Here is a 26,685-nt window from a genome sequence, read left to right on the forward strand (position 1 = left end):
TGACTAGCGGTGACGTCACGGGCCTCTCGCGATACTTGGTGTGAAGGCGCCGGTCATTGAACTCAGTGACAGGGGCTGTCAGTGTGCTGGAGATCAGCGCAGGTAATGTACCTCGCTGACAGCAGCACTTGTCATCCCCTGCAGTGACCTGGGCTGACCCATTGATGTTAGCTCAGGTCACTGCACTGCTCTCCCAGCCAATGGGGAACATCCTGCTCTTCATTGACTGGGACAGTGTGGATCGTCATGGCAACCCCTTGGATTACACCAGACCTGGATTTGTTTTTCATTCTAATAAATTGGTTAAAGAGGGAATGTTTTGGGGAGTGTTTTTTCAAATAAAAATGTGTTTGTCGTCTATTTTTTTTTATTACTGACTGGGTTGGTGATGTCGGGAATCTGATAAACGCCTGACCTCACCAACCCCAGGGCTTGATGCCAGGTGACATTACACATCTGGTATTAACCCCATATATTACCCCGTTTGCCACCGCACCAGGGCGCGGGATGAGCTGGGGCGAAGCACCAGGATTGGCGCATCTAATGGATGCGCCACTTCTGGGGCGGCTGCGGCCTGCTATTTTTAGGCTGGGGAGAGTCCAATAACCATGGACCTCCCTAGTCTGAGAATATCAGGCCCCATCTGTCTGCTTTACCTTGGCTGGTGATCCAATTTTGGGGGACCCCTACGTGTTTTTTTTTTAAATTATTTATTTAATTTAAAATAACAGCGTGGGGTGCCCTCAGTTTTGGATTACCAGCCAAGGTGAGGTTGCCAGCTGTGGTCTGCAGGCTGCAGCCGTCTGCTTTACCCTAGCTGGCTACAAAACTAGGGGGAACCCTACGTCATTTTTTTTTTCATTTTTTTGGCTAAATACAAAGCTAAGCACCCCTTAGTGCCACATGAAAGGCACCAAAGGGTGCTCCACTTTTTCTCCACTTTTTCTCCATTTTTTCTCCACTTTGTCTCCACTTTTTCTCCACTTTTTCTACATTTTTTTCTCCACTTTTTCTCCACTTTTTCTCCACTTTTTCTCCACTTTTTCTCCATTTTTTCTCCACTTTTTCTCCACTTTTTCTCCACTTTTTTTCTCCACTTTTTCTCCACTTTTTATCCATTTTTTTCTCCATTTTTTCTCCATTTTTTCTCCACTTTTTCTCCACTTTTTCTCCATTTTTTTCTCCACTTTTTCTCCACTTTTTCTCCACTTTTTCTCCACTTTTTTCTCCACTTTCTCTCCACTTTTTCTCCACTTTTTCTCCACTTTGTCTCCACTTTTTCTACATTTTTTCTCCACTTTTTCTCCACTTTTTCTCTCCACTTTTTCTCCACTTTTTCTCCATTTTTTTTATCCACTTTTTCTCCATTTTTTCTCCACTTTTTCTCCACTTTTTCTCCATTTTTTTCTCCACTTTTTCTCCACTTTTTCTCCACTTTTTCTCCACTTTTTATCCATTTTTTTCTCCACTTTTTCTCCATTTTTTCTCCACTTTTTCTCCACTTTTTCTCCATTTTTTTCTCCACTTTTTCTCCACTTTTTCTCCATTTTTTTCTCCACTTTTTCTCCACTTTTTCTCCACTTTTTCTCCACTTTTTCTCCGTTCTTTTTCTATGGTCGGTCTACTCATTAGCTCTGCCATGCATACTGTAGCTCTACACCTACTGCACATGTTACTTTATGATTGACATCTCTTTCGTACCAGAGCTGTCTAAGCCTACTCTGACCCCATATTTGTCATTACTATATTGTCCTTGTACTGTATTATGACATTTGTATCATGTGTTTCATTTCTTGCTGTGTTGCAATTTTTTTGCTGCATCCCAATTGTACCTCTACATTGTTCGAGTTTATGTTATTGTTCTCTCACTCTTATGTGATACTGATTATTGTCATTTTTCATGATTACATGCAGATAAGTCCAATCTGACGAAGGCTCAGGCCGAAACGTCATTTGTAACTTGTTTTGGACAAAAATATATATGCTTATGAACATTTTTTTTTTCTTAATACGGACCAATAAAGAGTGATTTTGCATTACTATCCGTTGTGACTTACTGACTTAGTCTGGGAGATTTAGAGTGCCGAGGTTACTCACTAATTTTATCTATTATTACCTCTGAGCACCTATATACCAGTGAGCAGAGCTTCCTCTACAGTAGTTCTCCTGATTAGGCATGCCCTTACCTCATGAGCAGGGCATTGCAGCTTTGGTAGCAACCATTACGACATGGACTCTGCTGCTGTGGACCCGAGAAGAGTGAGTGCAGATTCATTGCACCCACACTCCTCACATGAAGGGTCCGCACTCCTAGAAAATGGGGGATACGTTCCCTGAGTGTCTCCCCCCCATATTCTAGACGGTCCAGAGTCGTCGTGGGACCCCTTTATTTTTTTTTCTTACAATAAATTGGTGAAAGAGGAAATGTTTTGGGAACTGTTTTTTCAAATAAATTTCTTTTGTCGATTTTTTTTTTTTGTTAGTACTGACAGTTTATGATGTTGGGTATCTAATAGACGCCATGACATCACAAACTGCTGGGCTTGATCCCAGGTGACTTTACAGCTAGTATCAACCCGATTTATTACCCCGTTTGCCACTGCACCAGGGCACGGGATGAGCTGGGGTGAAGCGCCAGGATTGGCGCATCTAGTGGATGCGCCACGTCTGGGGTGCCTGCGGCCTGCTATTTTTAGGCTGTGAAGGCCCAATAACTATGGACCTTCCCACCCTGAGAATACCAGACCACAGCTGTCCGCTTTACCTTGGCTGGTGATCCAATTTGGGGGGGACCCTACTTTTATTGTGTAATTATTAATATTTATAAAATAATTATAAAAAAGAGCCTGAGGGGACCTCCACATTGGATCCCCAACCACGGTAAAGCTGCCAGCTGTGGTTTTCAGGCTACAGCCGTCTGCTTTAACCTAGCTGGCTATCAAAAATGGGGGGACCCAATGTCATTTTTTTTTAAACTATTTTTTAAATAGAAAAAATTAATGGGCTTCCCTGTATTTTGATTGCCAACCAAGGTAACGGCAGGCAGATGGGGGTGGCAACCCATAGCTGTCTGCTTTATCTGCGCTGTGAATCAAAAATACCGTGGAGCGCTACGTCATTTTTTTAAAGATTTATTTTTACAGCACTGTGATGTCCAGCAATCAAAATACAGGGAAGCCCATTTTGTTTTTAGTTATTTAAATAAATAATTAAAAAAAATATATATGGGCTCCCGCTGCATTTTTTGTATTGCTAGCTAAGGGTAATCCAAGCAGCTACTGGCTGCTAACCCCCACTGCTTGGTGTTACCTTCACTGGCAATGGAAAATCCAGGGAAGCATTTTTTATTTTTTTTGCCAGGTTAGCCCGAGGTTTGTGGGCGCCTCTGCTGCGGATTTCAGTCCGCAGCCGTCCCAGAAAATGGCGCTCTCATAGAAGCGCCATCATCTGGCGCTGTATCCAACTCTTCCAACAGCCCTGGAGCCAGGTGGCTTGTTGGGTAATCCTGAGTTAATACTGGCTTTGTTTTACTAGCTAGTATTAAGCCAGAGATTCTTAATGTCAGGCGCGTTTGACCCGGCCATTAAGAATCTCCAATAAAGGGTTAAAAAAAAACACCACACAGAGAAAAAATACTTTAATAGAAATAAATACACAGACACATTAGAGACTCCATCTTTATTACCCCCTGTCAGCCCTCCACGATCCTGCTCTTCTGTCTTCTTTCTTTCTAGTGTAGTAGTAGTGACGATTGTAGTGAGGAAGGATGAAGTTCACCAGCTCATCACTTGGGGCTGGGGAACCTCATCCTCACTACAATCCTCACTACAATCGTGAAGCAGCGTGCAGCCTTCACTCCGTGAGTGATCAGTGCTGGCTGCTAGCGGTAACAGCGGTAACGCTGACAGACGCGTTACCATAGCAATGGTGCTCTCGGAGCCGCGGTTAGCGGTGACGTCACCGCTAACTGCGTTGCTATGGCAACGGTGATCTCCGTTAATGACCGGCTGTGTCAGCCGGTCCCTAACGGAACGGGGAGTCGACCGTGTGCTAGAGCATGTCGCCGGTACACAGCGATACACAAATGTGCACCGTGTACCGGAGAGATGCACTCGCAGGTCCTACATGACGCGTCATAGTCATGTGACCAGTCTATAGCCAATGAGATAATAGCCACGTGACTGGTCACATGGCTATTTTGACGTCACGATAGGTCCTGCATCTCTGCTGGCAGTGCAGGTCACCGGGAGGATTAAGCGATCATCGGATGGAATAGCGGCAGGAGACAGAGTGCAGAAGGGATCGCGGGGACCGGTAAGTGTTATGGCAATGTTTATTAACTGTTTGTTTACATTTATAATGCATTTTTATGTGTTTGTGATTGCCTCCCATTATACCCTATTGGTTCGAGTTCGGTTCGTCGAACGTTCGACGAACCGAACTTGAACGGGACCCCCGTTCGGCGAACCGACCTCGAGCCGAACCGCGACCGGTTCGCTCATCTCTAGTCAGGATCTGCAATTTGAATAGCACCCAACACCACCATGACAGTTGGAGAAGTTTATGCAGAGCTCTGTGACAGCTACATCCTATAACCATTTCTCTTCAATTTATATACAGAAGCTTTTATCATGGAAGCTGGACTTGCCAAAAAAGAAGTAATTAAAATTGCTGGACGAATCCTCAACAATCTTACATAAGCAGATGATACAACATTGATAGCAACAAGCATAAATTGAATGAAGGAGTTATTACAGTGTCAAGATAAAAAGCTCAAACATGGGACTCCTACTCAATCCAAAGAAGACAAAAAAATTGATTACTGCCAAGTGCAACTTTGACACATTTGAGATGAATGATGACTATTTGCAAGTTGTAAGGGACTTGAATCTATTTAGATCAATGATCAGTCAAGATGCAGCAACAACTCATGACATCAATTGGAGAATAGCTATGGGCAAATCAACAATGAAGTCACTGGACAAAGTCCTCAAATTAAGGAACATTTCACTGGTGATGAAGACACAACTCATACACAGTCAGGTCTTTTCTATAGTAACATATGGATGTGAAACCTGTATAACTAAGAACAAAGACAAAAGAAGAATTAACACCTTCAACCTGTTGTGCTGGAGAAGGATGTTATCAATATCATGAATGGCAAGAAGAACAAATAAATCAATTTTGTAAAAAATCAAGCTAGACATTTCACTCGAAGCAAGGATCACCAAACTACGACTTGCATACTTTGGACACATGATACGAAGAGAGCAGTCATTGAAGAAGAACAACATGGTTGGAAGAGTAAAAGAATCAAGGTAAAGAGGAAGACCAGCAACCCAATGGCTTAATATATTCAAGAAAACATTGGAGAAGACCGTGGTGGACCTATCTAGGCTTGCACAAGACCGATCTTCCTAAAGAGCATTCATTAATCAAGTCGCCATGGCACGAGATCGAGCTGAAGGCCGTTGAAAAAAAAAATGATTTGAAATATTCAAAGAAAAAAAATGTATTGAATGTTTAAATTTCAAATCAGGAAACCTGGGCAGTATGAAAGGTTAGTATTAAAGATGGGCGAATAGTCAGATATTCGGGTTCAGATTCTTCGTACCAAACAATTTCTATTATTCATGTATTCTTACCGAATAACTAACCTAATGCAAGTCAATGGGAAAGTCAAATAATTCTCTAGAGGACATTGGAAGTAGGTCTATGAGAGCTGTAAAAATGCTGCAATGGATGGAAACTGAAGCGAACAACATGGAGAAGATCCCTGAATGCATTTCTAACTCACAGTTGGTTTCTGGGAATAATGTTCTCAGAGTATTACGGGAATTAAAGCAGGAGAATTTTTACAGTTACTGAGTTTCCCCGCGGCTGTCGCACTGCTTCCTGGTCCGATCATTAAAGTTTATGAATGTGCACTGCTCCTCCTGCCCACCCTCTGTAACAGTGCCTGTGATTGGTTGCAGTCCTGCTTCCCCGACCACTGTCAGTGCCGGCGTCTGTGATTGGTTGACCTCACAGTAGCTGTCTGGGTTCTCGAAGTGGAGTGTAAAACTAAATAAATAATTGGAAAAAATGGCGTATGGTTCCCTGTACTTTGATAACCAATGCACATCAAGCAGACAGCTGCAGGTTGTGTAGTAAAATACAAGGGAACCCATGCATTTTTATTTTAATTATTTATATAGATAATTAAAAAAAAAAAACGTTATGAGATCCCCCCCCCCAATTGTAATACCCAGGCAAGATTAAGTCTACAGTTGAGGGCTGGTATTCTCAAGCTGGCGAGGCCCATGGTTATTAGGCCATTTCCTGCCTAAAAATAGCAGCCCGTAGCCACCTCAGAACTGGCGCAACTATTAAATGTGACAATTCAGGCACTTTACCTGGCTCATCCCAAATGCTCTGGATCAGTGGCAATTGGAGTAATATAAGGGATTAATGAGAGCTGGGATTTGTTAAAAAATAACAACTGCCACGAAGCTCTGGATTAGTAATATGGAGTAATGGGGTCTAAGAGACCCCCATTACCAACCCTGTAAGTCAAAAGAAATAAATACAAAACAGAGAAAAATCCTTTATTTAAAACAAAAAAACAAATACCCACACCCTCTTTCTCCAATTTATTAACCAGTAAAACAAACCTGCAGGTCGTAATCCACACCACGACATTGCACGACAATCCTGTCTCTGCTACATCTTGCAGAGAGCGATCACATTAAAAAACATGACCGCTCACAGCGGCATCAGGGACAAACGTACTTAGCTGCAGTTGTGAGCGTTGATGTCACTGAGATCAGCTGAAATCCCAGTTGGCGGTTCCCTCGGTACCCCAACTGTGACCTCATGTGAACTCATTGCAGTCAATGCTGGGCTACCAGATTAGGGGATGTGTGCACGTTGAGTATTTGGTTGCAGACATTTCTGCACCAAATCTGCATCTCCTGCAGGAAACCACACCGAACTACATCAAAAACTATGCACTTTCGGTGCGTTTTTCTTCCAGGAGATACAGATTTAGTGCAGAAATGTCTCCAACTACTCCACATGCACACATCTCCTAATCTGGTAATCCATGAGTACAGGTCCCTTATATTTTGATGCACAGCCAAGATAAAGCACACAGCTGGGGCGGGGGCGCAGCCTGTAGCCATCTGCTTTATATGCTTTATATGTGCAGGGTATCATTATATGGGGAACCCTACATATATTTTTTTTTATTTATTTTTACTCTCCATTTAAGGGACCCAGAAAGCCTCTGTGAGGGCAACCAATCAGAGACACTGGCATGCCAGCAGTCTGACTGTCAACCAGTCAAAGACAGTGGGCGGGGGAAGCAGTCAATAATATGCATGAGAAGTAATGAGCGGACCTAGAAGCAGTGTGTCAGGCGCACATGTGGAGACTGGCGAGTGTGTCTTCCTTTAACCATTTTTCTTCTTTTTTTATTATCCGGGTGACCAAAGCCAAGAAGGAACCGGACTTAAGGGGGCTTTACACGCTACGATATCATTAATGTTTTATCGTCGGGGTCACGTCGTTAGTGACGCACATCTGGCATCATTAACGGTATCGCAGCGTGTAACACTTACCAGCGACCTTAAACGTCCTCTAAAGTGGTGAAAATCGTTCACCATGGAGGAGGTCGTCCTAAAACCAAAAATTGTTAATGATTGTTTATAGATGTTGTTCCTCGTTCCTGCGGCAGCACACATCGCTGTGTGTGACACCGCAGGAGCGATGAACCTCACCTTACCTGCGTTCCGCCTGCAATGAGGAAGGAAGTAGGTGGGGCGGGATGTTCGTCCCGCTTATCTCCGCCTCTCCGCTTTGATTGGCCGGCCGCTTAGTGACGTCGTGGTGACATCACTGTGAAGCCGAATGCACGTCCACCTTGAGGGAGGGATTGTTCGGCAGTCACAGAGAGGCCGCCGACCAGGTAAGTGTGTGTGACGCTGCTGTAGCGATAATGCTCGCTGCGGCAGCGATCACACGATATCGCATGTGCGACAGGGCGGGTGATTTTGCGTATGATATCGCTAGCAATTGCTAGAAATATCGTAGCGTGGAAAAGCTCGCTTACAGGTAATAGTCTGTGTTCGGGTCGGGACCTGGACCACCTGGTGTACGGTACAAACCCCGAACTTTACAGTTGGGTTCACTCATCCCAGCTGTTGATATATCCATTGTGCTGTACATCAAATCCGATCATTTATTATTATTATTATTATTATTATTATTATTATTATTATGGTTAGACCACTATAGATTCCATGATGCTGTACATGAAAAGGGTTTACATAAACAAATACAAATATAAATTACAGTGAGCAAACTAACAATGACAAACGGGTACAGAAAAGAGAGTGCCTTTGATGGCTTAAAGGTTATCTTACCCAGGGCCGGATCCAGGTTTTTGTGGGCCCCGGGTGGAAGAGTCCCAGTGGGCCCCATAAACACGCAGACACACACACATACACAGATACGTACATATGCATATTTAAAGACAAACTCACAAAATACATATAAACAGACACATGTGTACAGTCATATACACTGACATACATAGATACACATCATACATGCATACAGACACACAGCTCTGCTGCATACAGACACACACACTGCTCTGCTGCATACATACAGACACACACTGCTCTGCTGCATACATACAGAAACACACACTGCTCTGCTGCATACATACGGACACACACACTGCTCTGCTGCATACATACAGACACACACTTCTCTGCTGCATACATACAGACACACACTGCTCTGCTTCATACATACGGACACACACACTGCTCTGTATGTATGCAGCAGAGAAGTGTGTGTATGTATGCAGCATACATACAGACACACACTCTCTGCTGCATACATACAGACACACACTGCTCTGCTTCATACATACGGACACACACACTGCTCTGCTGCATACATACAGACACACACTTCTCTGCTGCATACATACAGACACACACTGCTCTGCTGCATACATACAGACACACACACTGCTCTGCTGCATACAGATACACACACTAGTCTGCTGCATACATATGGACAGACACACACACACACTGCTCCATACATACAGACAGACACACACATACTGCTTTGCTGCATACATACATACAGACACACTGCTCTGCTGCATACATAGGACATACACACACACTGCTGCTGCATACATACAGACACATACTGCTCTGCTGCATACATACAGACAAACACATACTGCTCTGCTACATACATACATATAGACAGACACACATACTGCTCTGCTGCATACATATAGACAGACACACACATACTGTTCTGCTACATATATACATACAGACAGACACACACATACTGCTCTGCTGCATATATACATACAGACAGACACACACATACTGCTCTGCTGCATATATACATACATACAGACACACACATTTGTCCTCTGTGAGGGGCCGGTATCCAGGTCTCCTCCCGCCGCGATTTGTACCCTGCACAAAGATTGAATAAAGAACATCCGGTATAGCAGCTGTTTTGCGGTCATTTTTCATCTCACCCTGTTGATTGGATCGTACCTTCTTACTTGACCAGCACACTGTGTCCGGAGTAATTCTTATACTGGTGCTGCAAGCTCCTGCAAGTGAAAGTTTATCATCTGGGTAACGGAGACGCACGAGTGGTGCAGGACTCCGCTTCTTATTGCACGTGTAGACACACACATACTGCTCTGCTGCATATATACATACATACATACAGACACACACATAATGCTCTGCAGCATATATACATACATACAGACACACACATACTGCTCTGATGCATATATACATACAGACAGACACACACACACACACACATACTGTTCTGCTGCATACATACATACATAGACACATACACACACACACTGCTCTGCTGCATATATACATACAGATACACAGACACACACATACTGCTCTGCTGCATACATACAAAAAGACAGACACACACACCTTGCTCTGCGGGGCCCACACACCTTGCTCGGCGGGGCACACACACGTGGCTCGGCGGGTCAACACATGCGGCTCGGCAGGGCCAACACACGCGGCTCGGCGGGGCCAGCAGTGCACATATGGCTTTGGGGAGGGAGGGGGGCAGGGCATACATTGCGTGGGGGGGTGTCCCACATACATACATCCCTGACAGTCTGCGGTGGCTCTCTTGTTAGAGCGATAAGCACGGCCGCTCCTGCCACGTGGTGAGTCCCCCTGCTCTGTCTGCATGCTGTCATGGAATGAATCGTCCTGACATGCTGGTGTCTGTTTATCTATAAATGTATTTCAGCATGCCATTGAGAGTGAGGTCCATGGCTTGTGGGACCTGAATTGGATTTACCGCATATATGACTCCTGTTTGAGTCTATGATTTTTGGTGAGTTTCTCCACATATGATTGTGTGATTAACCATTGATATGCTGATACTTATTGTTATTCTATATATGTTTTGTTTCAGCATATGATGAATTTTTGGACTCATTTTTATGAGATCTGAGATGTAATTGCCACAATTATAAGCTCCCCTGATGAGTTTGCTTTTCTAACGAAACGCGTTGGGAGGTACAATTTCATAATCATGAGGTTCCGCCAGGAGGATGCCTGAACCCATTCGAATTTAATATGTGGTATATCAGAATTTGGTGAGATAATTCCATTTCTTTATTTATCAGTGGACTTTATGTAACTGGCACCTGATTTATGGGTAAAAAGTTCCACCTCATATTAGCGGTACTAGTTTACTTGTGGTTTGCATTGAACTCTTGAAAAGTAGGAGGGGCCAAACCTATTCTTGTATTGTTTGTTTGTTTGTCAGTGAGGATTATCCTCATTTTTATGAATAATTTAATTAAAAGTTAAATTTTAAAAAATTTTTCTCGCATATGGTGACCCTAATGCGCAATATTGCTGTCCTGAACTGTTAATCTGTGTATTTAACCCAGTGGCTATTCTAATAACGTGTAGACACACACATACTGCTCTGCTGCATATATACATACATACATACAGACACACACATAATGCTCTGCAGCATATATACATACTGTGAGGTATCAACCGGCTGTATTACAAAGGGCCGGCATGTTTTGCAGAAGCGTGGGTGCTCTGCAATGTGAAGCTGGCTGGGACCTGTGGTTCCACAGGATTGCATTACATGTAGAGCCATGGAAGGGTGTGTGTGATGCTGATTACACACTCCTTACCACCTGTGGGTGTGGCTCCAGGGGTTAAAGCAATCCTGTCTCTGAACCTGGGAGAAGTGTGTCTAGGGCAGTCTAGAGAGAGACTGGCTCTAGATGTCCAGTGTGTGGACTGGAAACAAGTGAGAGCAGAGCCAGGAGCTTTGGGTGTATCAGCCTGCATGGAGGCTGATCACAAGGCTCTGATATTGAGTCTGAGGTGAGTGCAGCCAGGCCAGGGCTGTAGGGCCGAATCTCTCCAGGAGGAGAGACAGACAGGGGTCTGCAGAGGGCCCTGGGTGCTGGAAGGAACCTTGGCTAGAGTTGTACGCTGGCAGGAGCCAGAGAGTGGGGAAGTTGCTAAACTTCCATTATGGACTTATTGTTTATGTTTGAGGGCAGTTTATGCTGAGTGTTTTTAATAAACTGCCAGAATTTCTATGAAGAGACTGTGTACATGTGTTGCTGAAGCTACCTCACACCGCTGCAAGCGAGTGAAACCCCCACGTTGCAGGGCGCAACGTTACATATGGTGTCTCGAATGCGGGCATGCGGTCTGGTTGCTAGGGGCAACGCAGCCTGGTTGCTAGGGGCAACGGCCTAGGACATATTCCTGTGGATACGGACTGCTTGCGGTGGGTCGGCGGGTCCACGAAAATTTTTTGAAGCGGTTTGCGGTGGATCGGCGGGTCCACGAAAATTGTCTGCGCACTCAAGCAGCTGGCGGTGGATCGGCGGGTCCACGAACAGGGACAGCGCTCTCAAGCACCTGGTGGTGAATCAGCCGGTCGTTGGGGACCCGTGCTGCAGTGGCGAGAGTCCAGCGACTGGAGGTTCCAGGCCAGCCGGAATTGCAAGGCCCTGCTTGGTGAGCAGTGATACACCACAGGCTGAAGATCCTGGTTGTACGGGCGGTACAACCCGGAAAGGTTAGTGGTTCTCTAACCCCCCCCCGTCTTTGACCACCGGGTATTACCCATTGGAGCGCCCCTCCTGTTCCTCTTTTCGTTGCAGCATGGAGGAGCTCCTGAACCAGCTGCTGCAGAGCCAGCAGCACCAACAGCATGTGCCTGGAGGTCCAGTGACAGCAGTGGGGGCTAAAAGCCAAAAAGAGGGAATGGTCCCTGCCGACGCTGTGGAGGAGCTGTACCAGTTCCTGGTCCAGGGACAGCAGAAGCTGTCAGTGTGTAGCGATGTCGCAGCCATGGACCAGTTTGAGCGTACCCTTCAGGGGCCAGTATGGACACTGGGTGCCCAGGGAGACAAGGGCAAACGGTGTGAACTGGGGGCTAAGGACATTGCATGGAAACCGCAAAAGGGGGCGGAGTCCCAGAAGGGAATAGTTGCCCATAAGGGGGTGGAGTCCCATAAAGGGGTGGTTGCCCATAAGGGGGTGGAGTCCCATAAAGGGGTGGTTGCCCATAAGGGGATGGAGTCCCAGAAAGCGGTGATCCCCCAAAAGGGTGCGGAGCATCCCAAATCCAAGGGTGAAGTGGCACAGATGGACTGTAGCCAGGGACAACAGTGTTCATGCCACAAGTGTCCTGTTTGCAATATAGACCACCCATCCGACGAGAAGCCACGCCTGTGTTCCGTGGAAGTGGATGGGGAATCTGTAACAGGGGTCGTAGACTCAAGGAGCTTGGTGACCCTGGTGAGGGCCACCTCTGATGTCCACTTGATTCCTGGAAGGAAGATCCACGTCGGCTGCACCCACAGTAATGAGACAGAATACCCGGTCTCCAGAGTGGTCATTAAGACAGCCTGGGACAGTGGTTCTCATGATGTTGGAGTAGTCTCAGATTTACTGCACCCAATTATTATAGGTTGGGACTCTAAATTATTTGTGCACTTGTGGAAGCAGGGGGACGTATACGGTTGCTTGTGTAAGAGCCGGAACAGCCCAAAGGAAACCCCACCACATTGGGAGGTGAAAAGGGGTCCTTGTTGTGCAGTTATGTGTGGTAAGGAGGAGATAGCACCTCCTAAAATTGACTGTCCTAAGTTAGGGGTGACCAAAGAAAATGATGGACGGACCCAACTTAGTGACATAAGGACTAAGGGAATAACCGATAGTGTGACCGTTAAAAACGGGGTAGCTCCAGAAAGGGAGGCAGACATCTGGTTAAGTGGGGACATGATAGTCCAGGATACCAGGGGGAGTGATGATGACGACTCCAGTAAAGACACTGACTCTAGAAAAGTGACACACGAGTACAGTGTGGTACAGATGGGTGAGAAGGGCAAAACTTCCTCCCGACGCCGAAGACGTAATAAGCGCCGAGAGGGGGCACAGTGTAGGCCGTCTGAGGGTGCAGAGAAAGTGACATGCCTGGTTAATGAAGACATGGTGCTAATAACACCTGCTACGGTGGAGTCAGACGGTGATATCCTACAAAAGACTGAGGAATCAGAGATTGAACTGACACATTGTGACGACAGAAATCAGCGCGCTGCAAGTGCAGAGAAGGAGCCAACCAAGGATGTAATGGTGGTGGTCCCTATGATTTCAAAGTGTGAAGTTGATAGTCTGTCAGGCGAGAGTGGTATAGGAAATGGAATCCTAGAGAGTGTGGGGGAAGGAATAATCCCCAACAGTCGTGGTGAGCAGACTGGTGAACTACCAAGTGCTGGGGTGGATGACAGCGAATGTAGCCCCAAAACTCTAAAAGGAACAGAGTGCCATGTTGAAGGGTGTGACACCCAGGCTGAGGGTGGCACTGCAGAGACCCCAGAGGAAGGTGAAGATAATGCAGTGAAGACCCAAGAAACAGCTGGCGCTGAAGTGAAGAGAGCCTCTGAGGAGGTGAAGTCTGGAGCAAAGGTCTCATCCAGGACTGGGAGCCTGCCTGACCTGCTTGCTAAAACCATGATGGAGGATATAGAGACGGTCATGGGTAAGAAGAGTAAGAAACCCAAATGTTCTGAAGCTGAGTTGGAAGAAGCCTCAGAAATAGTGTGTCGTAGACCAGAGAGGTCCGCAAGTGAAGACACATTCAAGAGGATGAGCAAAGACCATCTGCAAGAAGAGATACTTCTTAGGCAGCCTACTGAGAGTCGAGTAAGGGAGCTGGAGAAAGAAGTGGCTGAGCTCCGAAGTCGCTTGGCAGAGTACCAGTCCAAGTCCCAGGGAGCCTTGGAGCAGATGGAGCAGCGAGTGTCAATCCTGACCAAACATGTTGAAGCAGGGGAGGCCCAAAGAGAGCTGACTTTGGAAGCTAAACTTGACAAGCATGTGGCAGGGATGAATGAGACTTCTGTAGTCAAGTGCATGGTGGATATACCTAAGGACTTAAGAGAAGCGTGTGCCACCGAGTGCATGCATGATGAATTTAAGAGAGCTGTGGAAGCGTGTGAGGTCTACTGTACCCCAGGGGCTGAACAGTTAGTGATATTGTCCACCAGTGAAATTACTGGGCAGCGGGTGGCTATTCTAAAGGACATGCACTTCAGATGTGTTCGTATGAAGTGGCAGGTCCAACTGCAAAAGGAAGAAGCCACTAGACAGCTAGAGTATAAAAGGAAAGCGCAGAGTCTGGCGGAAGATATTGTCCAAGTACCCCGGGCTCTGGTGGGGAGAGTCATTGGAAAAACCGGACGAGTCATGCAAGACATGGTGAAAAAATCAGGATTGGTGAGATTAAGAATCCCTGCTGCTAATGAGAGCAAGATACCCAGGGAAGCTGGTATGGTTCCGTTTGTCTGTGTCGGGACTGTAGAGAGTCTTGGAAACATTCGAAGCCTTATTGAATATCGGGTACACCATGTACGTGACATGGAGCGGTTGTGGCAAGAAAACCTGAAAATTAAGGAGCAGCTTCGCCAACTGTGTGGGGGACAGCAACCGTCTTCCACCCGTTGTTCAGGGGAAAGAAGTGGAAGATGGCGTGTCGGTCCAGTAGTTCAGACGCGCGATAAAAGGAATCGCCGACAGAGTGGTAACCTACGATGTACTGTAGATAGTGGCCGCTATGAGCTTAGAGTTCCCGACAGTAGCCTTGGGGGTACTCGAGAAAGCCTAGGTTCGGACAAGACTGTAGGTTTGACTGGGGACATTTCTCTCTACTACGGTGACCCTGGGAGGGGGTCAGGGAGAGAACGGTCTGGAAATGGGACGTCCTTTAACCCTGGGTTGACCAGACAGGGTTTGGTGACAGTGTCGGGCGATGTCTCAGGGACTACTGCTCTTGGACGGCCCTCTCGACTGGTGGGGCATGGCAGCGGGAATGCCCTGTCTCGCGGCCCCAGGTCATTGGCAAGTGTTCTCCCCTACGGGTTTGAACAGAGGGGGAGGGTATGTGAGGTATCAACCGGCTGTATTACAAAGGGCCGGCATGTTTTGCAGAAGCGTGGGTGCTCTGCAATGTGAAGCTGGCTGGGACCTGTGGTTCCACAGGATTGCATTACATGTAGAGCCATGGAAGGGTGTGTGTGATGCTGATTACACACTCCTTACCACCTGTGGGTGTGGCTCCAGGGGTTAAAGCAATCCTGTCTCTGAACCTGGGAGAAGTGTGTCTAGGGCAGTCTAGAGAGAGACTGGCTCTAGATGTCCAGTGTGTGGACTGGAAACAAGTGAGAGCAGAGCCAGGAGCTTTGGGTGTATCAGCCTGCATGGAGGCTGATCACAAGGCTCTGATATTGAGTCTGAGGTGAGTGCAGCCAGGCCAGGGCTGTAGGGCCGAATCTCTCCAGGAGGAGAGACAGACAGGGGTCTGCAGAGGGCCCTGGGTGCTGGAAGGAACCTTGGCTAGAGTTGTACGCTGGCAGGAGCCAGAGAGTGGGGAAGTTGCTAAACTTCCATTATGGACTTATTGTTTATGTTTGAGGGCAGTTTATGCTGAGTGTTTTTAATAAACTGCCAGAATTTCTATGAAGAGACTGTGTACATGTGTTGCTGAAGCTACCTCACACCGCTGCAAGCGAGTGAAACCCCCACGTTGCAGGGCGCAACGTTACAATACATACAGACACACACATACTGCTCTGATGCATATATACATACAGACAGACACACACACACACACACATACTGTTCTGCTGCATACATACATACATAGACACACACACACACACATACACACACACACACTGCTCTGCTGCATATATACATACAGATACACAGACACACACATACTGCTCTGCTGCATACATACCAAAAGACAGACACACACACCTTGCTCTGCGGGGCCCACACACCTTGCTCGGCGGGGCACACACACGTGGCTCGGCGGGTCAACACATGCGGCTCGGCAGGGCCAACACACGCGGCTCGGCGGGGCCAGCAGTGCACATATGGCTTTGGGGAGGGAGGGGGGCAGGGCATACATTGCGTGGGGGGGTGTCCCACATACTTGCTCAGGTCATGTAGATGAGGCCCACACAGCGCCGGAGGCCAGTGCTGCGCTGGGGGTTGCTGGCTGGCACTGCGCCTCCTTCATCTATGGGACTGAGCAGGATGCCGGGCAGTAGCTTCGCCCACAGATGAAGCTCAATTCAGGAGGACGTTGTGGTCTGCACGCCTTAAAGAGATGGTGTGTCGCCAGGGGTTAAGGGGATACCCAGAACCGGGCCAAGGGGTCGCTTCTGGAAAGGGGATCACGGTGTCGTGACCCGGTCTGTGCTCCCTGGTTCCACAATAAAAAGGGGGGTTATGTTCGTGACGCCACCCGTGGAATGTGATCAGAGATGACCACCGCTGCTGCAGAACCTCCGGGGTGATGGAAGGCAGCTTGAGATGGGACGGCTCCCCACGGGTAGAGCCTTTTCCCCGGGGCAGTGTGTTAGTAGTCTATGGGGGGAGTGCAGGACACGAGCACAATAAACAGGCAGACTCACGGTTTTGCAGTTTCTTTGTCCTTTACTGATGATGGTATTCAGCAGAGTACTGTCCACGGAGTCTGTGAGGGGTTCAGGGCTTCTCCCACCCAGCCGGGCCGTTTTGGCTTCCTTGCCTGCACTGTGTGTCTGTGGCCTGCTGCTGTGAACTATGCAGCCGGCTCTGCTGTGCTCTGCTCCTAGGTACCGACCTGACAGGCAACTCGAGTCCTTCCTAGTATGTTCCTGAACTCTCCTATGTTGCTTGTGTCTGTGGTACAGGTGAAAGATCTGGAATCTTCACTTCTCTGGTGGTAACTGTACAGTATGTAACCTGCAGTCTCGGATCCAGCATCCGTTCTTGTGCTCCACTGGGATGAGCTCAGCAATGCTCTGCCTCCCAGGAATGTTCTCTGTGTATGCTGTCTCCTTTCCTCAGACCCTCAGCTAGGCCTGGAATTGGTCAGTGGATCCTGAGGTGAGCTAAAGCCAGCTTCCAACCTGCAGATCCTGTCTCCTCAGTGCTCTGCACTGAACTTCCAAACTGAAACTACTTCTGACCATTTCCTGCCCCCCACCAGAATATACAGGGAAGCAGTTTGGTCTCCCCCTTCTGGCCAGGAGGTCTTGGTGTTGTGTGTGGGGAGTTAACCCTTTGTGTTGTTACTGTGGCAACCCTGGGGTGCCACATTCCCCCTTAGTGAAGAACAGTACTCCGGGACTGTGAAAGAAACAAACAAGTTATCACAACAATTATATATATACAGAGTCTCAAAAGGAAAAAATACAAAAACCTTAAAGCTCAAAAAGAGTCCAAAATGTTCAAGAATATGTAAGTGTTCATACAGTATAGTCTCTGTAGGTACTGGGCTTTTGGTCTTAACGTTGCAATTAAATAAACATTTCAATCAACAAACACTTCTTAAAAGGTGTCTCTACTCTGGTCATAAGTGCAGTAGGCCTCACGGCCCTCGGGCCACCAACAATGTGATCAAGTTGTAACTCTCCGTGCTGCCACCTTACACCACTCTTCTCTCACCTTTTCTGTACACTAAACTGTTACGGTTTTTCATATAAACATTATAACATATGTACATTTTATATGCAATTCCACATTAGTCTTTATATCTTGCTGGTATCTGACCCTGAGTACTACGCTGTGACCTGCGTACTGCTGGTGTACTGGGTGTACTTAGCATAATGGTGTGGGTGGAAGTGTACCTATTTGGTGTTTCTGGTACTTGTGAGGATGGTGGACTGACTGTAGGACTGGCAAGCTCACTGGGACCAGGAATCTGTTCTTCCTCTACGGTTTCAACTTCCAGTTCTTCATGTCTTGGGACTTCTTGTGGTATGGATTCTGATGTTGGTTCCGCCACTTGAGGGAAGGCGATCATTGGGACTACTACTGCTCCATAGTAATTTGGCCATGTTTTTGGGAAATCTCCTAAGACTGTATGGAACACATCTTCTTCCTCCTTGACAGGTTGTACCTGTATGGGTAAGGTGACTTCTGGTGTCTTCAGGGTTTCAGGACACGGTTTGAGTTGATCTCTTGACACGACAGCTGATGTCCTTCCTTCATCCTTACTGATGAGACACACTTTGGGATTATCCATACTTGATGGTAAGACTGTATATGGGGTGGTTTCCCACTGATTATCCAATTTGTTTGTGCGCCGTTTCCTCTTGAGAACTTGGTCACCAGGTTGCAATGGGGTTGCTAGAGCATGCTGGTTGAAGTTTCTCTCCTGTCTTCCCCTAGCTTGTTGGAGACTTTTCTCTACGCACTCTTGTACTTGGCGATACTGCTGCTGACGTAGGGTATCCCAATTGGATTCTTGAACTTCTGCATCTGGCTTCAGAATTCCCATATCTAAATCAATTGGCAGTTTACCGGGCCTTGCACGCATGAGGTAAGCGGGGGTGCAGTTTGTAGAACTCACCGGGACATGATTGTACAAGTCCACCAAGTCTGGCAATTTCTCTGGCCATTGATTTCTTTCCGACTCTGGTAAGGTCTTCAACAGGTCAATCACAATATGGTTCATCTTCTCACATAAGCCATTTGTTTGGGGATGGTATGCTGTTGTGCGGATCTTTTTACAGCCATACATGTTGCAGAATTCTTGGAAGATCTGTGATTCGAAAGCTGGACCTTGATCTGCAAGGACTTGTTCTGGGTAACCATGGGGTCTGCAAAAGTACGTCTGGAATGCTTTAGCTGCTGTTCTAGCTGTAAGGTCTTTCACGGGTACCACCACTAAGAAGCGTGAGTAATGGTCCACGATGGTTAAGGCATAAACATAGCCGGACCGGCTTGGTGACAACTTGACGTGGTCTAATGCGACTAGCTCGAGTGGTTGCTTGGTTACTATGGACTGGAGTGGAGCTCTCTGGTTCTGTTGATCCTTTCTTCTGAGGTTGCACGGTCCGCATTTTCTACACCAATCTTCAATTGATTTTCTCATGCCAACCCAGTAGAATCTCTCTCTTAAGAGCACTTCCAACTTTTTCCAACCAAAATGATCAGCACCGTCGTGGTAAGCTTCCAGAACCATCTTGACGTCTCTCTTGGGCACGATGATCTGCCAGACCAACTCATGTGTTTTTGGATTGGTGTGCCTTCTACAGAGCTTCCCTTGGTACAGGAACAATTTACCTCTCTCTTTCCAGAGATGTTGTGTCTCAGCTGGGGCATTCTGATTAGGGTATGCACCTTGTTGTGTAAGCAGTTCTTTCACTAGCTTCACAGCTGGATCACTGTCTTGTGTGTCAGCCCATCCGTGGTGTGCTAATGGGTTGAGAGTTGCCTGCTGTTGTTTTTGGTAGACACTCGGTTGATACTGTCCCATCTTAGGACGGTGAAAGGCCGGCAGCTCAATTTCTTCCAGTCCCTCCGGTTCCTCTTCCACGTCCCCCGAGTGTGGCATCCGAGATAAGGCATCTGCATTCCCATTCTTGTGGCCTGCCCTGTACTTGATGACAAAGTTGTAGTTTGACAGTCGGGCTATCCATCGCTGTTCCAGCGCACCTAGTTTTGCAGAGTCCAGGTGGGTCAACGGATTGTTGTCAGTAAAGATGGTAAATTCTGCAGCTGCCAGGTAGTGTTTGAAACGCTCTGTTACAGCCCAAACTACTGCCAGTAGTTCTAACTTGAAGGAGCTGTAATTCTCTGGGTTTCTTTCAGTAGGCCGGAGCTTCCTGCTTGCAAAGGCAATAACTTTCTCCTTGCCTTCCTGCTTTTGAGACAATACTGCTCCCAGTCCTACGTTGCTGGCATCCGTGTACAAAATGAAGGGTTGATAGTAATCTGGATATGCCAGGATCTCTTCTCCTGTCAGTGCCCACTTCAACTTCTTAAAGGACTCTTCTCTCTCATCACTCCACTGGAAAGGAGGATTTCGGGCTGCAGACTTCTTTGACTGTCCTACCAGGATGTCTTGTAGGGGAGCTGCTAGCTTCGTGAACCCTTTTATAAATCTTCTATAGTAGCCCACCAGTCCCAGGAATTGCCTCACCTCTTTCACGCTAGTGGGTCTCGGCCAATCTCTGATCACGGTAACCTTTTCAGGATCTGGTGCTACCCCTTCTGAGCTCACGACATGTCCCAGGTACTGTACCCTTGGCTTTAGAAGGTGACACTTGGATGGCTTGATTTTCATGCCGTATCCAGATAAGGCTTCAAACACTTCTGCCAGGTCTTGTAGATGCTGTTCATAGGTCTTGGAGTAGACTATGACGTCATCCAGGTACAGGAGGACAGTTTCGAAGTTCTTATGTCCTAGGCAGCACTCCATCAGTCGCTGGAAGGTTCCAGGTGCGTTGCAGAGTCCAAACTGCATACAATTGAACTCACAGAGGCCCATCGGCGTGGTGAACGCTGTCTTCTCCTTGTCAGCCTCTGCCACAGGAACTTGCCAATACCCACTAGTCAGATCTAGGGTGGAAAAGTAAGTAGCGGATTTTAATGCAGCCAATGACTCCTCTATCCTAGGTAATGGGTATGCATCCTTGTGTGTAATGCGGTTGATCCGTCTGTAGTCTACACACATCCTCATGGTCCCATCTTTTTTTCTAACTAGCACTAGTGGGGCTGCCCAGGGGCTACAACTGTCTCTTATTACCCCTGCTTCTTTCATTTCTTTGAGCATGTCTTTGGCGCATTGGTAGTGAGCTGGTGGTACTGGTCTATACCTCTCCTTTATTGGTGGATGGTTACCAGTGGGTATAGTGTGCTCTACCCCTTTGATCTGCCCAAAGTCTAATGGGTGTTTGCTGAATATTTGTTCATATTCTTTCACTACCCTGTATACTCCATGCTTTTGATGGGAGGGTGTAGAATTGGTACCTACATGTAGCTTTTGGCACCAATCCTCCAGCTTTCCCTCTGAGCCATTGTCTTCCGCCTGACTTGACGGCTTCAAGGGCTCAACGGTGGTGATGGAGTTGTTATCAACCGTATATAGCTTAGCCATGGTAGCATACTTAGGTAGGGTGACCTCATCTTCCCCACAATTTAGAAGGCGTATTGGCACTCTTCCCCTGTGTACCTCAACTATTCCTCTGGCCGTCAATACAGTGGGCCTGCTGTCTGAGTACGCAGGTTCTACCAGGGCCTGATAGTCTCGCCCTCTGATGCCTATTGCGGCTCTACACCAGACCAGCATTTCAGTTTTGGGAGGAATTTAAATGGGTATTGGGTCACTTACCCTTGCACTGCCAATTTCACCTCCTGACATTTCTACCTGCTGCTTCAGCATCAAGGCTTTAATTTCCTTCTGCAGGAGTCTCTGTTGCCCAGGTTTGGCAGTCTCGACGATCTGCTGCAAGACAGTAATTACCTCTGCAAAACAATTTTCAATTACATTCATTCCTAGCAGCATAGTTGGTTCACGTTCTCGTCGGTCAACATCAACAATGATAATACCCTGATTCTGCAATTCTACTCTCCCAATCTTAATGGTCATTTCTCTGAAACCAACCTGTGGTACTAATTCACCATTGCTAGCCCATATATTCAATGCAACATTAGATGGACCACTGCTAACGTCTGAATCAGCCCAGTACCTCTTATAAAGGACATGCGGAATTGATGATATTTGGGAACCAGTGTCCAGCAAGGCGTTGAGCGGAATGCCATCCAGCACGATGGGGATGACTGGACGTCCCCCCACATACTTGTCGTGCCAGGGTGAAGGACCTTGAGAGTTCATTCCTGAGGAGCGGCCCGCCTCCCCAGGGGATCCCCATTTAAAGCACATTCACGGGCAAAGTGACCTGGCTCATTGCAACGGCGGCAAATGGGCTGTCCATCCGGCTGGTAGCGGTCGCTGGGTCGTCCTCTCGTCGCTTGGTATCTCCTAGGCCTCATCCACGGGACATCCTCCTTGCTGGTCGTCAGCTCAATCTTGGGTGCAGACTTGGATCCACGCAGCTCCTGGACGATTCTAGCCATGGAAGCAACGGTGTCTGTCAGAGCATCAAGCCTTTGATGGAGAGCCTCATTAGTGATGGGCCCCAGGTGGTTAGCAGCAGCCGCTGACATGGCCGATGTCACCGGCACTACTGGCTGCTGGGGTGCCGTTGTAAGGTGTTGAACAGAGTCTATATCCTGCGGCTCCTCCACCTGCTGGAGGCGGATGGCTCTATCCTTTAGCTGGGCAAATGTTAGTCCTGGATCCTGGATCACCATCATGCTCAGTTGTCCCCGGTGGGAAGGGGATGAGAGTCCATCCAGGAATTGGTCTATCAGCAGCTTATCTGCTCCAGGGGCTAAGGCAGGTTCTGCTAATTTAAGTGCTCTGAGCGCCTCCTGCAAGTTTAAGGCAAAGTCTCTTGCGCTCTCTCTAGGTTTTTGCTTGCATCCAAAGAACCTCATTTTAGCCCGGCTGCCAACAGTGGATTCAAAAGCTGCTTTTAGTCCAGCTATTATATGCTCTACAGTGTCCTTTGCATCGTCTGGCCTGGATGTAGCCTCCCGCTGGGCATTGCCAGTTAACTGTCCCATAAGCATACCAACACGCTGAGCTTCTGTCAGGGGGTACATGCTGTAGTAGATTTTTAGCTTTCCGATAAAGTCATTAAGTGTGTTGGGCTCACCTGAGTACTGCGGCAGCCACACTGCACTCGGGGTGTACGGCATCAGGAACGGCATGATAGGTGCCGCTGCACCGCCGGGCACAACAGCATCTCCCTGCTGCGACATCTTTGCGCCCCCTTAGTTAATTTCACCAGTCTTCTTGACAGCAAGCCTGGGACACTTTTCTGCGTTTTCGTTCGGGTCGCAGCACCGAGCGCACCTCCTCTGCAAGCGGTAGGCGGAGTCTTAGTTTTGGCGCGATGTTTTCCCGCGCGTAGCAGCTAATGGCGCGATTAAAGATGGCGCCTGGAAAATTTTATTAATGATGTTTTTGGATTTTTCCAGGTATGTTTGCAAAGTTTAAAGTCCTTTCTTTGTTGCAACAATTCACAGTGCAAGTCTTTTATGCGATGCAATAAGTCTTTACAGGCACACGTCACCCGGGTTGCAGCCGGGTCCAGTCCGCATCCTGTTCGTGACGCCAAAGTTGTGTCGCCAGGGGTTAAGGGGATACCCAGAACCGGGCCAAGGGGTCGCTTCTGGAAAGGGGATCACGGTGTCGTGACCCGGTCTGTGCTCCCTGGTTCCACAATAAAAAGGGGGGTTATGTTCGTGACGCCACCCGTGGAATGTGATCAGAGATGACCACCGCTGCTGCAGAACCTCCGGGGTGATGGAAGGCAGCTTGAGATGGGACGGCTCCCCACGGGTAGAGCCTTTTCCCCGGGGCAGTGTGTTAGTAGTCTATGGGGGAGTGCAGGACACGAGCACAATAAACAGGCAGACTCACGGTTTTGCAGTTTCTTTGTCCTTTACTGATGATGGTATTCAGCAGAGTACTGTCCACGGAGTCTGTGAGGGGTTCAGGGCTTCTCCCACCCAGCCGGGCCGTTTTGGCTTCCTTGCCTGCACTGTGTGTCTGTGGCCTGCTGCTGTGAACTATGCAGCCGGCTCTGCTGTGCTCTGCTCCTAGGTACCGACCTGACAGGCAACTCGAGTCCTTCCTAGTATGTTCCTGAACTCTCCTATGTTGCTTGTGTCTGTGGTACAGGTGAAAGATCTGGAATCTTCACTTCTCTGGTGGTAACTGTACAGTATGTAACCTGCAGTCTCGGATCCAGCATCCGTTCTTGTGCTCCACTGGGATGAGCTCAGCAATGCTCTGCCTCCCAGGAATGTTCTCTGTGTAATCTGTCTCCTTTCCTCAGACCCTCAGCTAGGCCTGGAATTGGTCAGTGGATCCTGAGGTGAGCTAAAGCCAGCTTCCAACCTGCAGATCCTGTCTCCTCAGTGCTCTGCACTGAACTTCCAAACTGAAACTACTTCTGACCATTTCCTGCCCCCCACCAGAATATACAGGGAAGCAGCTTGGTCTCCCCCTTCTGGCCAGGAGGTCTTGGTGTTGTGTGTGGGGAGTTAACCCTTTGTGTTGTTACTGTGGCAACCCTGGGGTGCCACAATGGCAGCCACGGTTTCCTGCCGAGGACTGCGGTGCCCAGAACTCGGCCCGAGGGCAGCAAAACTGAAGGCGAGTGGGCCCGACCCGGGGGCAGCAGAAGCGATGAGGCCGAGTGGGCCCCCCCCCAGCTCTCCAGGGCCCCGGCATTTGCCCGGGTATGCCGGGTGCTGACGCCGGCCCTGATCTTACCCTGGGTCCACAAGGCTTAAAAATGAAGTTCTCATCTTCTTGAAGTCAAGAATAGCGCTGCTTGGAAGTGTAGGCCTTGCTCACATCTGTGTTTAGAGCCTCTGACAGTTAACAATCACTTTTGATGGCTACAATTGTATCTGTGTGTCTGTATCTTTCTCATCAATGTTTCTTAGCTGGCATATATTTTGAAACTATTTTTTTCAGTAACTTAAAAACACTGTTTTTTATGAATTAATAATTGTCTCTCATTTTGTTAGTAGGAATTTTCTTAGTTTGGCATACAGTTGTGGTTTGGATAGCTGCACTGGCCAACTAAAGACCCGCAGGCTCCTGAGACAAAGTTTTGAAGAACACTATGAAATGTTGTTTTGTTTATTATCTTTATCATTAATGTTATTATGTTTGCTTTTAACAGGGGTCAGTCTCATTAATGAAACATGCAAAATTGGAACAAAGTTGGAGTATCCCAGTGGATATGTTCTGAAAGATGTGTGGCACCCAAAGGGATGCAATATGCTGGCATATAAAACCTTGGATAATCTGAATAAATGCTTCACGAACAAGTTCATTTACATTTTTGGAGACTCAACATTAAGATTGTGGCTACTTTATTTTCAGAGAAATGTGAAGAGTAAGTTTTGAGTTTAATCAAAATATCATTTCATGTCAGTGTTTGTCATATATATCCTATAGGATTGTCTCTCTCTCTCTAAACTGATTTTTATATGCAGCTAGCTGTAGTACCTGGGCGTTGCCCGGGATAGTAACTATTTTTCTTTGAGTTTCTGTCTGTCTCTGTGTGTCTGTCTCTATCTGTATCAGTTTCTCTGTCTGTCTATGTATCAGTCTCTCTGTCTGTCTCTCTCTATCTCTGTGTCTCTATCTCTGTGTCTGTCTGTGTCTGTCTGTCACTCTCTCTATCTGTCTGTCTCTTTCCAGGGCTGTCTCTTTCCAGGGCTGTCTCTTTCCAGGGCTGTCTCCTTCCAGGGCTGTCTCTTTCCCCGTCTGTCTCTTTCCAGGTCTGTCTCTTTGCCCGTCTGTCTCTTTGCCCGTCTGTCTCTTTCCCTGTCTGTCTCTTTCCCTGTCTGTCTCTTTCCCTGTCTGTCTCTTTCCCCTTCTGTCTCTTTGCCTGGCTGTCTCTTTGCCCCGCTGTCTCTTTGCCCGGCTGTCTCTTTGCCTGGCTGTCTCTTTTACTATCCTGTCTCTTTCACCGTCTGTCTCTTTCCAGGTCTGTCTCTTTGCCCGTCTGTCTCTTCCAGGTCTGTCTGTTTGCCCGTCTGTCTCTTTACCCATTGTCTCTTTGCCCGTCTGTCCCTTTGACCGGCTGTCCCTTTGCCCAGCTGTCTCTTTCCAAGGCTGTCTGTTTCCAAGGCTGTCTTTTTGCCCGGCTGTCTCTTTGCCCATCTGTCTCTTTCCAGGTCTGTCTCTTTGCCCGTCTGTCTCTTTGCCCATCTGTCTTTTTGCCTGTCTGTCTCTTTCCCCGTCTGTCTCTGTCTGTCTGTCTTTTTCTGTCTCTCTCTCTCTCTCTATCCGTCTCTCCATCTTATTACCTCACACATAAGCTTCTTAAACCAACAGACAGTTTATTTTGTTCCTATAGCAACCACTGACAGTTTCTACCCTGTTTCCCCGAAAATAAGACACTGTCTTATATTTGTTTTTACCCTGAAAAAAGCGCTAGGTCTTATTTTCAGGGGGTGTCTTATTCTCAAGGAGACATGGTTGGGGGTAAGTTTACCCCCCACAAAAAGCAGACCCCCCCCATTCCAGGATCGTCATACTTACCAGCCCAGGGCATCTGTATGGCTCCCAGATCCTCCTGTGAACTCCCAGCAGATATGCTGCATGCCTCCCCTGCGTCTGGCCGACATCAGATCTTACACACACACACACACACACACACACACATCACTTCTCCCT

The 26,685-nt window shown here is 47.6% G+C and overlaps 1 protein-coding gene across 1 annotated transcript in view; it reads left to right on the forward strand.

Moving 5' to 3' along the window:
• LOC142257043 (NXPE family member 1-like) overlaps nt 1-26,685 on the forward strand; it is a 266,013-nt gene that overhangs the window by 179,261 nt on the left and 60,067 nt on the right. Inside the window, exon 4 of the mRNA XM_075329096.1 lies at nt 25,181-25,396. Within this exon, the coding sequence (XP_075185211.1) occupies nt 25,181-25,396 (216 nt within the window). The remainder of the gene's footprint in view (nt 1-25,180; nt 25,397-26,685) is intronic.

Source organism: Anomaloglossus baeobatrachus, chromosome 11 (assembly GCF_048569485.1).
Source record: "Anomaloglossus baeobatrachus isolate aAnoBae1 chromosome 11, aAnoBae1.hap1, whole genome shotgun sequence".
Classification (NCBI taxonomy): domain Eukaryota; kingdom Metazoa; phylum Chordata; class Amphibia; order Anura; family Aromobatidae; genus Anomaloglossus; species Anomaloglossus baeobatrachus.